This window comes from Chiroxiphia lanceolata, chromosome 2, assembly GCF_009829145.1.
Source record: "Chiroxiphia lanceolata isolate bChiLan1 chromosome 2, bChiLan1.pri, whole genome shotgun sequence".
NCBI lineage: Eukaryota > Metazoa > Chordata > Aves > Passeriformes > Pipridae > Chiroxiphia > Chiroxiphia lanceolata.
In genome coordinates, this window is record NC_045638.1 from 51,526,893 (window position 1) to 51,540,121 (window position 13,229).

A 13,229-nucleotide genomic window follows, 5' to 3' on the forward strand; every position below is an offset into this window, starting at 1 on the left:
AACTCTGGAGCAGAGATGGGAGAAGGTTGAATCAACAACAAAAAGTGCAACTTTTCCAGTCAAATGGGCAATATAATGGTTACTACAGCTTTAAGATTATATTCAGAGAGGGTGTACTTAATATCTAAAATTTTTCCCCATCACCTTTTGAAGATTTTTTTGTTTTGCTTAAATAATTGCTCATTATTGAGTGAAACACAATGTTTTAAAGGGTCTGCATTAGAGTTCAAACTAAGTGTTTTTCTTCCTTAGGAGTGATTATCCTTAGTAGGTTTTTTTAATATACAAATTAAAATCTATGTATCACTTCTCGAGTATTTTAAATCTTTTAACAGCATTTCAAGCCTGTTGTGGTGGTGGTGGTGAAATCTTGAGAGACATTAAGTTTCTTCAAGTTTTTATAACAAGATAAGCAGCCAGACAGAGGAGCCTGACAAAGGAAGAATTCCACAGGGGCAGAAGATGCTTCATGAGCTCATCTCCAACAATACACCACAGAAGTCACATGAACTGGAGGCATTATGATTATTTCAACTGCAAGAAAAACCTTGTTCCTAACTAGGACTTCCTTACATGCAACAAAAGCCTGTACAACATACAAATTCTGAGGGAGTTAGTCATAAACTCCAGTCCTCACAGACCTACTTATTTTGTGAACACTACAATTATCAGCATCAATACGTATTTAAGCAGAGACTATAATTTTTAAACCAAATTGGGCTACATGTGTTAGGTGATCAACATCTGCACCGGTAAGTATAATTAATCTTTCTTCAGTTAGTAAAAATAAAAATATTTACAGTATTTTCCATGACAGTTCAATTCATGTTTAAGAATGGACAATATTCCAAGAGTATTACTTTGCTAGACATATGAGTAAAGACAAGGAAAATGGTGAGAACACAGCACCCCAAAAAAATCTTTCCAAAATTAGTGATAACTTATCTCTCCCTGAAGACCTAAATTTAAGTTCTATGGCCTATGTTAGGCAAAAGTCAAGCTAGATTATCACAATGGCGACTTCTGTGATCAAAAATTAGTGAGTGGCATTACAAAAAAAGAGAATTTCAAATTAGGAATTCTGCAAAAGCTAAATTAACTAGATTTTTTTTTTCAAATAGCTTTTCCCCCACAGGATTTTTTGCCTTTAATAAATTGAACAGCATTTTTGCACATCAAATACTACATTTTTGGAGTGCTTCCTTGAGCAAAATTAGTTGATGCAATATCAGTTCTCTGCCTAACTTCAGCCATATTGGTAAAACGTTGCAAATCTTAAGAAACGTAAATTCTTCTAATTTTATCCCCCCAAATTAGTTGTTGGATAAATTAAAAAAAGAGGGCCAAACCAGTTTCTCTTTTGGCTGAGGGAAGGAGGCTGTGTGTGAGCTCAACCATCACTGGCTGTCACACATGGCCATAACCTGCTGCTTGCTGTCTCACAGATAATGCAAGAACAGCACAGGAAGCATTATGGATTGGAGAGATGCAAAAAAAAGAAAAACGAAAGCAAACTTATGGCAATTGATTGGTAGAGATGTTGGATGCAAAACTGTAGAAACATTTCGGTACTTTCACTTGTTGTTTATTTCTTATAAACTTGTTATTTAAATTCATGGGTTGCTTTATGGGTGCGAATATCCTCTAAAGTTTTGTTTCATCCTAGAAATCAGAATTCCTTCATACAGATGTAACAGTTTAGTGTAAGATCCAGAATAACAATTCAGAGCAGTACTATATTAATACCTTACTAGTTATTTGCTCAGTATAGAAATCAGATTAATGCATGTCTCAAACACTGACACGTTAGATAACATGGCAATGCAATGAGTCACAGACTAATCAAGTACAATTTCCAAAACACTTCACATGATTCTAGAAAGCTTATTTTTACACTTCTACTGTGTAGACTGCAAAAGAGAAAAAGTCACAGCTAACATTTTTAGGCAACTTTACTGCCTTTACAAGAAAGATTACATGCTTGTTCCGTAATGCTAAGCTAAACAAAAATCATCTAAGAAACAGTTATATAATTAATTTTATATTCTCCTAAGATGCAAATGTTTCTTTTGAACACTATGGATTATTCAGAAGAAACGTCGAGGAATACAGATGATTTAAGACAAAAATCCCACTACATAATCCTGCTCTCTTGGCAGGAGCAAAAGGGAAGCTCTTTATGTTTCTTCTCTAACAATAAATTGTGTATGCCCCAGGGAACCAGAGATCTTTGAAAGTTCAAGTTTTATAGCAGCTGGGAACAGAGTGCATTGACTCTACTTAGTTCTTGCCAATGTTAACAACTGTTACTGTGATCAAAGTCTAACTTCGTGCATTCCAAGCAATATTACAGTTCTCAAGGCCACTAAACAAATTTACAGACTACAGTTTGTTTTAAGGAAGAAATCAAGCTATGGTAGCATTTTTAGTAGCTGCCAACTTCAATCCATGTTAAAAATATTCCTGATCATACTTGTGAACACAAAGTATATAAGTAAACATACTGATGTGTGCAAGTATTTCAGTATTTTGTGAACATCTGAGACTTCTAATTTGTGACTTCTGACTCTGTCAAAACTAGTTTTGATTTTCAAAGGCTGATTTTTCTACCATCAATATTTTTGATAAAGGTCTAATGAGGTGCAAGAATGTTGTTTCCATTTGAAGCAGCAGCTCAGATGCGGCATCTCAGTTCTGAGTCTCATTTAGCTCAACATACAGTTCCAGTAGCCAAAGCTTTCAGTTGGTAAATAGATGTACAAAATGTACTAAAATAACAAAAACAAAACTCCCAAACAGGAGGATTTACAGAACCAAAGCCAGTATTTTCTGTGCTCCCCTTAATAGTTGACATATTTTATACTGCAGTTCTGTTTTCTTCTCTCTTCCATAGCAACTAATGACTGGAACACTGTAGGTTAAACTTTATTTAGCTGGACACTGTTAACAGCCTCTGAGGAAGAGGAGAGAAAATACACAAATATAAGAGCTCCTAATTTTCTCCTAAAAATCAAAAGCTCTTATTAGTGCCTAACCAATATCCAGCACAGCTATTTCAAGTGGCCATGCCACTTGTGTTCATTTACTTGACTAAAACATTATTTTGAGCCATGCTGTAACAACACTAAAACAAGTAAACTTCCCAAAGACCACAAATCACATTCTGCTAAGCAGTAATGCATAACCTTTGCTAAAACTCCCCTGTCCAAAAAAACTTTAACCTTAAACAAAAAAGTGGTTCCATATGCTGCAAGTACTGCACAACACAATAAAAAGTTCACTCTGTCATTTAAACTTTACAACAAAAAGTGATATGGAAAGCCATTTGTCAGCAGTTAGTGATACCCCGATGTTGCACAAATAGCCTGCCAATTACTTAACACCACAACTCTTTGAGTATTTGCTGTCCACAGAAGCAAAAGCTGATGTAAGTCTAGCCTGTCAAAACTTTCTCCTCTCCTCCCAGGAGTGTGCCTGTAACATCTCTGTGCCAGCACTAGCTCCAACAAGGCTGCAAGGATGAACTCCTTCAGGAAACTGTTTGGGAAGTTCATGGAATACAGAAGATACTGTAGGTAATCTGACAATCCAGAATGATTTCAACAGGCACAGAGACACGCAGCTGGCTAAAACTTCAGATACTATTACCAAAATAGCACTTGAACAAGAGTTAAGCATGTCAAAGCCTTTGAAATGCAGAAATTGAATACAAATTATTCTCCAGATCTAATTCCTTGACTAAAAGCCAATTTATCTTTTAAAAAGAACTTTATGTGGCATAGCTTGCCATTTTCCTTACTGTAGGTTTAAGCTGTAATGAAGCACGGCTGCAAAAGTACTGGATATTGATGCCAGTAGAAAGACAGCAACACAAAAGTATCTTCTACTTACATATTAAAAAGGTCCTTTATTTCAGGAATCAGCACAGATAATATCTTCTACCTGGAATAACTTCCCTCAAGCAATCATAGCATATCATTGTTTAACTGAGCTAAACAATTTGCATTTTCCTCCTTTCTTATGCTCTCACAGGAAACTATACCAAAACTTTATATTATTAATGCAAATGAGTAGGTAGAATACAAAATAAATTTCTTTCCCAACTCAAAATTCAAAAGGCTGTTTGCTCTGCAAAAGACTCTAGGCCTGGATGTCACTCTCATGTAATAACATGCTTTCCCATTTTCAAAAAATCTTCCCCTCAGATTTTCTGATCCGTTATGTGAAAATAGTTACTATTTTGTTTTGAAAGGAAGCCAAGATAATAATACAAAAAAAAAGATAGATATGAACCTAACCCTGATCACTTCCATAGATTGCTACTTTTCCTCCCTCAAATAACTTAGTCATTACTGATCACTGTTAATTAGATGGCTAATGCAGATCCACAAAGTGTACAGCATTTTAATATTTTTGAAGGGTTGTGATTTTTCAAGGGGAGTGTGTTTTTCTATTTTTGTAAGAGGGTATCAGAAATGTTAAGCTATGTGGCAGTGCAGGGTTTCAGCAGCTCATGAACCACTGAAGGAGGCATAGGAAGAACAAGAAGAAAAAAAAGAAGCAAAACAAAGAAATGGGAAAACCCTAACACTGCTCAGCATAAAGCAATAATATAAGGATCAGCTTAAAAGTGTGTGCAGTTCTCCAAAGAAACAGGTTCTATTTTTCACATCTTCAGACATCCTAGATATTATAAACAGCAGTATATGCTCACCAGAAGATTAATGGAAGAATAAAGAGGATCTTGAGTAGCTGGCACATGCTCTAGTCTCAGCAATACCTGCCTGTCAGGAGCTATCACAGAGAAAAGAGTGAGCTGCATCTATGAAGCTTTATGGTGAACACCTAGATCCTTTTTTTGGCAGCTCTGGATATGAGGTACCTGTCACTTGAGAAAGTGTAAGCTTCAGTAGCATAAAGTTAAACAGAATGACTGTTACAGGAGTCGTACATTAATTGCCCTCATTATGGTACTTGAACACATGATCAGAATCAAGCCACCCTTGAAGTCAACATGACACTTTCCTGTGGAACCATTCCCAGATCTTACTGCTTTGCTACCAAAGTAATTTTAAACAGACCTACATTTTTTACACACAGAAGCACCCATAAGACTGCTTCACCTGTTGCTCTATGGCAATGATGTGAGACATGGAGCCACAGAACCTGGTCCAAAACCTGACCTGAAGGCTAAGTCCAAATTTATAATCCCTTTAATTTGTAAACTTGAAATTAATTAGCAAAAATAGTTCTTAAAATTTAATCTCCTTGAAAGAAAAAAAAATCTCTATTTTTAAGAAAATATTTAAGTAGTTTAATAAAAATTCAGTAAATTTCATTAAAAAACCAATACAAAAAACGTCCCCAGAGGATACCCAGTTCTAATTCAGTTTATAGATGGCCTGTAAATGTTTTAAGTGCAACACTGAAAGTCAGAGAAAACAGATAGAAACACAGCCATTTTTTTTTTCAGACAAATTAATCACAGATATCAAACTTGGGAAGCCTGTTAAAGCACCCATCAAGGCAGAATATTCTACAGCTCTCACTTTCAATCCAGTTGCTTAGTGATTCATCTTAATACTTCATCCGAATAGATCACACAGAGATGATACATCCCAGAAACAAAGTGACCATCATAACTCTTCTCTTCCAGCAATTATGAACTGGAATCTAGAGGTCCATTAAGATTGAAGTTATACAAGTAGCATCTTGCCAAATGTGGTTTTTTTACCTAAAGAGAACTCTTCTTCAAAACATATGGAATTTAGGAAAAAGAAATCTCATTACAGATTACCCTAAAAGAGAAAAAAATCCTACTCACGAGACAAGATGAGTGAATACACAGATACTAGAAAGATAGCATTGCTGTATTCTATTACTTCTAATTTTTATTTCTAGCTAGACTTGCTTTATTTTGAGGTTTGAAACATTCACATACATGAAACATAAACAAAAACAGAAAATAATCCACTAGTGCATTGTAAAAACTAAGTACTCACTGAGATTATAAAAAAAAGCTTGTGAAGACTTAGCAAGACTTGTCAGGACCAATCAACAAATAACGGCTTTACTTAGAAGCATTAAAGGCTGAATCCTCAAATATCTGAGACTTCAGAACCCACTAAAAAACCCCAATCAAAGTTTTTAAAAGAAAATACCACAAAGGAAGCTGAGTATCTAAACAGAAATAGTTAAAACAATTCTCTTAATTTTCATTTCCCAACAAGGTAAGGGGGAGCAGAAAGAACTGCTTTGCTTTCTCCTGCGTTGTCTAGAAGACACTGCACAAGAGAAAGAAAACCTCACCTACTGTACAACAAAAAGAGAGAATGGATGAGTCGTTGGAGTCACAGCCCAACATAGAAGGGTTTTGTCAAAGCAGTGTTAGCAACAACCTTTTTTTTTTTCCTGTGGAACAGATACTGAAATCTGAACAGGAAATATGGAAAACAGACAATATAACTGAAGCAGGAAAATGCTGAATGTTCAAGTTTATGTTGATTTTAAGGTTTTTTGTCAGCTTTTAGGTTACTTTCCATATCACACAATCTGTTGGGGCATAAGTGCTAATAAATATACACATTATTGAGAATTTATCTGAATTTGTATTGTATACGAATAGCACGTAGACGATCGCAAACCAAGTACTGCACTATTTTTTTTCCTGAAGTAAAACTTTTAGAACTCTCATAAAATGTTTGTTCCATTTGTGTGATGTACTACGGATCTTACAGTCTTTCCTACAAATTTGCAGCATCAAAACCTCAACTTTCATTAAAAATAGTATTACTGTCTGTTTTACTCTAAAATGAAGCTTGAAAAGATATTCCATGTTACATAAGAGCTAAAAAAACGAATGCAAACAAGTAACAACAACAAACCCCCAAACCAAACAAATATAAACCCCCAAGCTTCAATTTTGGTTTTCCCCCCAACAATGCCACTTTGTGCCCTGATCTTGGACTCATGACACAATATTGCAAACCAAGCAATAATCTCAATTTCACTGTAAATCTTTAATATATTATTGTTCTCATGTCAATTATATTAAACTCAAAGTATTTGTTAACAAAGACTTTTTTAAAAAATGAATACCTCAGTCTGACCTTCATGGGCACTGGATTCATGAGTGACACGAATAGCCTAAAATTAAAACATATTTCAATCAGACCTTAAATGAGAGACTTCCAATGTTTTAAGATCTACTTATACTCTTTGTTATATCAAATGCCATAGATGTAACTATTTTTGTTCAGTGTTTGTAATAAATAAATAAGATAATAAACAAATAATCTCCACATCCAAGGATCTTGGAAGACCAATATATTTCAGTTTCATTACAATCAATTCAGATCAAATATCTGACAGTTTGAAATGGCACTTTTACACAAAGAAAACACTGCAAGCAAGTATTTTTGTTTTCCATCACTTCCCGAGCAGACAAAATAACTTAGAAGCTCTGATCAGGTATTTTGTATATTTCTATAGAAAATGTCATCAAACCTATGCTGTTTCTGTTTGTTACTGCTTCCTTCAACTACATGTTAACACTCATATTCCTGGGGGCTTCACAATAAGCTTAAATTGAACTCAGATTTAGAAATCATCAAGGTTTTAATTTTTACAGAGGATCATCATCACCATCAGGAGCAACCATGCTGTTCTCCTTTCACCACTGGCCAGATGTTTCTGTCACATCCTTTTGAACAGCACTAATGATGAGGCTAACCACTTTACTAGCTAGCTCATCTCATTGTGTGGGGTCGTGGGGAAGGAGATTATATTTCAGCCAAATCAGCTCTTTTGTGTGCCTCAAGTGCTAAAACCACAGAGATATGACTAGAAGGCACAAATGAAAAGAGAAAGCAGAAGGACCATGCTTTCAGCAATAGCATCAAATCAGCCCAAGTTGACCATTAAACTGCATCCTGAACACACAAAAAGAAGATTATGCACGCATTTCTCATGCATTTCAAAGTAATTTTAAACTAAGCCAGTGAATTAATATGGATGAGGAACACTGACAAAAACCATTCTGCTGACTGAGCTATGGGCAGCAAAAAATACTCTAAAATACCAAAGCAGAGTTTTCTTTGTAGCAACTGTCTGATCACAAGTTCATTGTAAAACCAAACTGTTTAGGTGCTTCACTGAGTCAAGTCCTGTGGACAGTACCTGCTCATGCAAGTAATTCTTATACCATTTTAAATAAAAGAAAAAACACATACTAACTTCATAAGTTTCTAGATATTTGGCCCTCTCTTCAGGAGTCATAGATAATGAATCTTCTAGGAATTTCTTCAGTGAAGAATTAGTTTCTTAAAAAAACCAAAAAACGATTAGTGTCATGTTTTAATTCCAACTTCATTCAAAGCTTACAGAATCCAACAAAAGATTTGAAGATAGAATTACACTATATCTTAAAGACCCTGAAGGCTGACTGTAAGAGGAACTGCTACCTGCTGAAGTTTGCAATGTTTCAAGTGCTTTAGTTGTGAATTAGTATAAAATACTGGTTTTGTAATTATAGGTAGAAATGCACTTTGAACAGAGTTCATCATTTATGAATGGTTATATTCAGAGAAAACAGTACAAAATGTATCCTTCCTTTACAAAACGTACCCCTTTCCTTTAAGGAAAAAAAGGAAAAAGCCAACAAAAAACCCAACCAAAAAAACTTACCAAAGTTCATTTTATCTCTGTTGTTTGCAATAGCGTGAATTAGCCCAATTGTTCCACAAGCATTGTTAATGGTCTGCTTCATGAAATACACTGATGATTTCACATCTTGCCCCTTAGCTTTTATTCTCTCTTCTTCTTCTGTTCTGAAGGTTTCATACTATAAAGACAGTTAAAGACATTTCACAAATAGTACAAATAGCTACATTATCAAGCAAAAATAATTTATAAAAAGCAACACCTAACTAATATTGTAATTTGAAATATTTAACGTGGGTGGTCCAACAGGTGTATGTAAACTTACTCACCTGAACAGCTCTATATTGTTTCTTAAACCAATGCCTTGACACTAACCAAAATACTGTCATATTTGAAACATCATTTTGAATTATGTGTTATCTGACATAACTTCAAAAATATTTAAATTATTTCCGTGATCTCAGCACCCGTCATCATCTCTCTTCAATTCCACAAAAGGCTTTTTAAGGACACAGGGCTCAAAGTGCTTTCAAGAAAACCGTGATACTTCAGGTGATTAATCATCATGAAGCATTCTTAAAATTTCATTGTTACACTTCATTTTTCCCAGGAATATAAAATAAGATTTATATAAACACATTTATATATATTTTATAGGGCCCTAAAACAGGTCCTTCAAAAGCCATATTCATAAAAAAAATATTTTCTGTAGTAAAAATGAATTTAGTTTGACTGAACGATCTTGCTCAGTGCTTGTTTTATAAAGATAATAATTGACTAAAATCTGTTATACTGCCCAATAGTGTGTTATTTTGTGCAGGTTTTTTGTTGTCTGTGGTTTGTTGGTCCTTTAGGGGGAGCGTTGAGGGGTTTTTTTGGTTGGATTTGTTTCTTTGTTTTATTTTTGTTTGGTTGGTTTTTTAAGATTTTAATTTCAAACAGAAAAAGAAAGAAAGAAATCCGCAAATGTTCCAGACAATGCTTCCTCCTTTGCCTCTTTTACTAGGTACTTTTGCAGACAAAAAAAATTGAAACAGATGGGCTTTTTATACAAATGTGACAAAAGCAACGTATGAATGCAAAACGTTATCAAGGAACTTTTCCAGAAAACTCATGAGAAATTTCCCTCAGACTCTATGTACGGTCAGTGACAAAAGAAACCCAAGAAATTTTTCCACCATCTTATTCCACACTTGCATCTTGTCTGAATGTTCTTCATAATCTAACTAATATCAAGAGAATTACAAAGCATTTTAATTTGGCACCACTTATCTACAAGTTAACAAAAAATAATCTTAATTGAGATAAAAATTTCATAGAGCTTAATTGGACAAAAAGTTCAGAATAGAGAATATAGCTGCCATTCATTCCCTGCCAACCAAAATAAACTCCATGGCAAAAAATAAATACATAAATGCTGAGAATACCAAAAATACAATTTTGAGCAAGGCATAGACCAGATCACGTCCTAACCTGAGCCATCCCATTGATCAGACCATGTCCAATATGGCCAACACTCACAGTGTTCACTTTATCCACAACCCACAATGCAGACTAAGAAAGCCATTGAATTTTAAACTGGACAACAACCCTAAAATTACCTGTATGACAACAAGAGTATCTTGCCCTAAAAGCAAGTTAAAGAAAACTGATATATAGGAAAAATGAAAAAATGGAACTTCAGACAGAAGAATAGACATGTTAGAGAAGTGTTTGCAAAGGCAGCAAAATTAATTAAGAGGTACACTTCCATAAACATAGATACAGCCAAGAAACAGAAACAAATAATAAATTAAGTAAAAACATAATATTACAGGCCATTCTGAAAGGGAGGCTGAGGAGTAGAAAATTACTCCAGAAATACAAAACAATGCTGAAGGGTCTTGTGGAGTTCACACAGAACAACAAAAGGTTCAGAACACTGGGACTTCACATGAAAGAGTCAGCCTTCACACACTCAAGCTAACCAGTTGACAGAAACACTTGTGTCCCTTATGTTTCAGAAGGATTAACATGCTGAATATTTGGCTGGTGGACAAATTTGATTGATTGATGCAACAGAGCATATGTTTTTTTCTCTGGTTTCCTTTGTCATATGCTTCTTCGGGATGAAACTGGATACACCTTCTGGAACAAGAGGAAGGTTGTTCTTTCCACTGGATGGTGCTCCCATAACATGGTCCAAAAAAAGGTGGTTTACATAAGTAGGGAGGCAAAACAAAAGTGACAGTCATGGAAGGAGCTCAGACCTGTAGCTCGAGCAGCCAGACACAAACTACAGCACACAGATGACAATGACTCAAAGGTGACAGAGAGGACATTTCCTGAAGACAGGTGAGTGAAGAGCTTGCTTAAGTTCAAAACTATCAAGGTGGCCAAAATAAAGCTTGAAACGGACTGCCTGCATAGCTGTTTTGGAAAAACTGAGAATGTAGAGGTTTACAGGACCTAACATGTAAAAAGACTGACCTGTCACTCTTCTCTGTATTTAAACACATTTTGTTGTAGAACTTAAGCTTTAATAGCTAAGTGGTTTGTCCTCACAAACCATGTGTTCTTTTTGAGGGATATATTAAAAGAATGACTCACTTCAAGCTTTTTGGCTGACCTTATCACAATCACATAAGATTTTTATAAATTGAAAGATCACTATGAATAACACCATGTAGACACACATGATGACACAAAAGAACCAGACTTGAATGTTTAACCAAATCAAGTGCTCCAAAGTCTACTATAGACAAAGAAGGGGTGGAAATTGTCTTTCATCTTAGAAATACACCCCATCTGTCCACGAAGCAAAAGCCATATCAATACTGATGACTGAACTGAAAGTGGATGGAAGTTTGGTCAGTGCAACAGGATGAAAACTCAAAAAGGAGTTGCACTTGATAGAGTCCTCCACTCTACTTCTTATTTTGCCTTTGCTATTGTAGCTTTCTGCTAAAAATAGCAGAATTGAGCCATTTCACAGTGCATATTAAAAAAAACCACCTTAAATTGTCTGTAATAGAAAAATGTTAGATATTTCTCTCTGCTTCTACATTAGCTTTTCCCATTCAAATTTGAAAAGAAATTAGCAATATACTTGCAAGTTATCAAAAGAAGGTTCCGAAGGAAGCATTTTGTTGTGTTATTTCTAATTAAGAAGTCTCTTGAATACAGCTTCAGTCTCACCTTGAATTTATGGCACCAAAGTACAAGATTCAAACTGCTGATCCCCATTTCATTTACAACCAAAGCAATGAACTGGTTATTAAATAAACATTTACCTTTTCTGTTATTGGAAAGAGAAGTAGCACTGCGCATACAGGTCTTGGCACCATGCTAAGCAGCTCTGGTTCCATACCATAAACGTCTACAAATTGCCAGTCAGGATGTATACCCAACTGTTTGAGGAACTGGAAAATAAAAAAAAAAATAGTATAATATTAAATGAGTACGTTCATATACTATCTTTTCAGAAGCATAACAAAGTATTTACACTGTGAAATACATTGCGACAAGTCATACTTTCCAAAATTTAAGGAGAATAAATAAGATTCAAGTTTTAAGAAATAAGGCTGAATAAATCATAGTGCTAACAAAGACACACAAAATCCCCATGTTTTATGCATTTTAATAGTCTTTATGAAAGGGAAGTGTAAACACTCACAGCAGTATCTACTAAAGCATTAAAGCATTACAAATTCCTGAATTAAGTATTAAACATAATTAGAACTCCACAGATATAGGGCACCTTCTATTACTCTTGCTACAATACTGCCTGGAAACTTTACAATTCAAGAAACTGTAACTTCTAGTAAGCAATGAGAGTGATGACAAGAAACGATGGTCAGCACTACAGAGGAACAGTAAGAGCACAGGCTTAGTCTGACAAGCAGTGATCTTAACACTCAGTCTGCCTAACAACTTTATTGTAGAACCATAAAACAAAAATAAAATAATAAGCAGATGCAAAATAGGCAAAGAAGATATCCCTCTGTGTATCAAGAGGGTTTTGTTCAGGCTTGGAAAAAATAAAAAAAAAAAAGGACTAAAATATCCTTCTAAAAATTAAGTAGATGTTAAAAACTGTGCAGCATTAGCCTCTGTGTAAGAGACTGACATTTGGGTAAGACCTGAGCAACAGATGGCAGGACGGGAAGGATCCTTAAAACAAATATATGGAACTAATTTTTAACGTGGATACATGCAAAGAAAAAGATGGAGTTCAGTCAGTGACAGTCAGGTATGTAATCTTTGGCAAATGGGGTAAAAAAAAAGGCAAGACTCTATTTAGCAAGGACAGGGAAAAGGAATTTTGTAGGAATAAAACCAATTTGTTAGGAACCAGGTAAAGTTCTCTAGCGGGACAAAAATCAGTATTAGATGTGACACAGGAAAGTCAGAAAAATAAATGTCACCAGCAACAGCTTCAATTTTAATAAGTTACACTAATACTTACATTAAACTTCTATATTTTCCCCTCCCTCAGTAATTTTCTGGCTCTTTCCGAGGCCAGACGAAGATTTTGGTACAAAAAGGAGTTAGTAAGGCAACAGGAGGTAAAGTACCCCCTCCCCACT

General features: G+C 35.0%; 1 protein-coding gene across 2 annotated transcripts in view; it reads right to left on the minus strand.

Moving 5' to 3' along the window:
• The window catches only part of UCHL3 (ubiquitin C-terminal hydrolase L3), a 39,693-nt gene that overhangs the window by 18,596 nt on the left and 7,868 nt on the right, over positions 1 to 13,229 (minus strand). For both annotated transcript variants that reach the window (XM_032680018.1, XM_032680019.1), the window contains 4 exons: positions 11,934 to 12,062; positions 8,686 to 8,842; positions 8,236 to 8,321; positions 7,099 to 7,146 (listed from right to left, as the gene is read on the minus strand). In XM_032680018.1, coding sequence (XP_032535909.1) covers positions 7,099 to 7,146; positions 8,236 to 8,321; positions 8,686 to 8,842; positions 11,934 to 12,062 — 420 coding nt within the window. The remainder of the gene's footprint in view (positions 1 to 7,098; positions 7,147 to 8,235; positions 8,322 to 8,685; positions 8,843 to 11,933; positions 12,063 to 13,229) is intronic.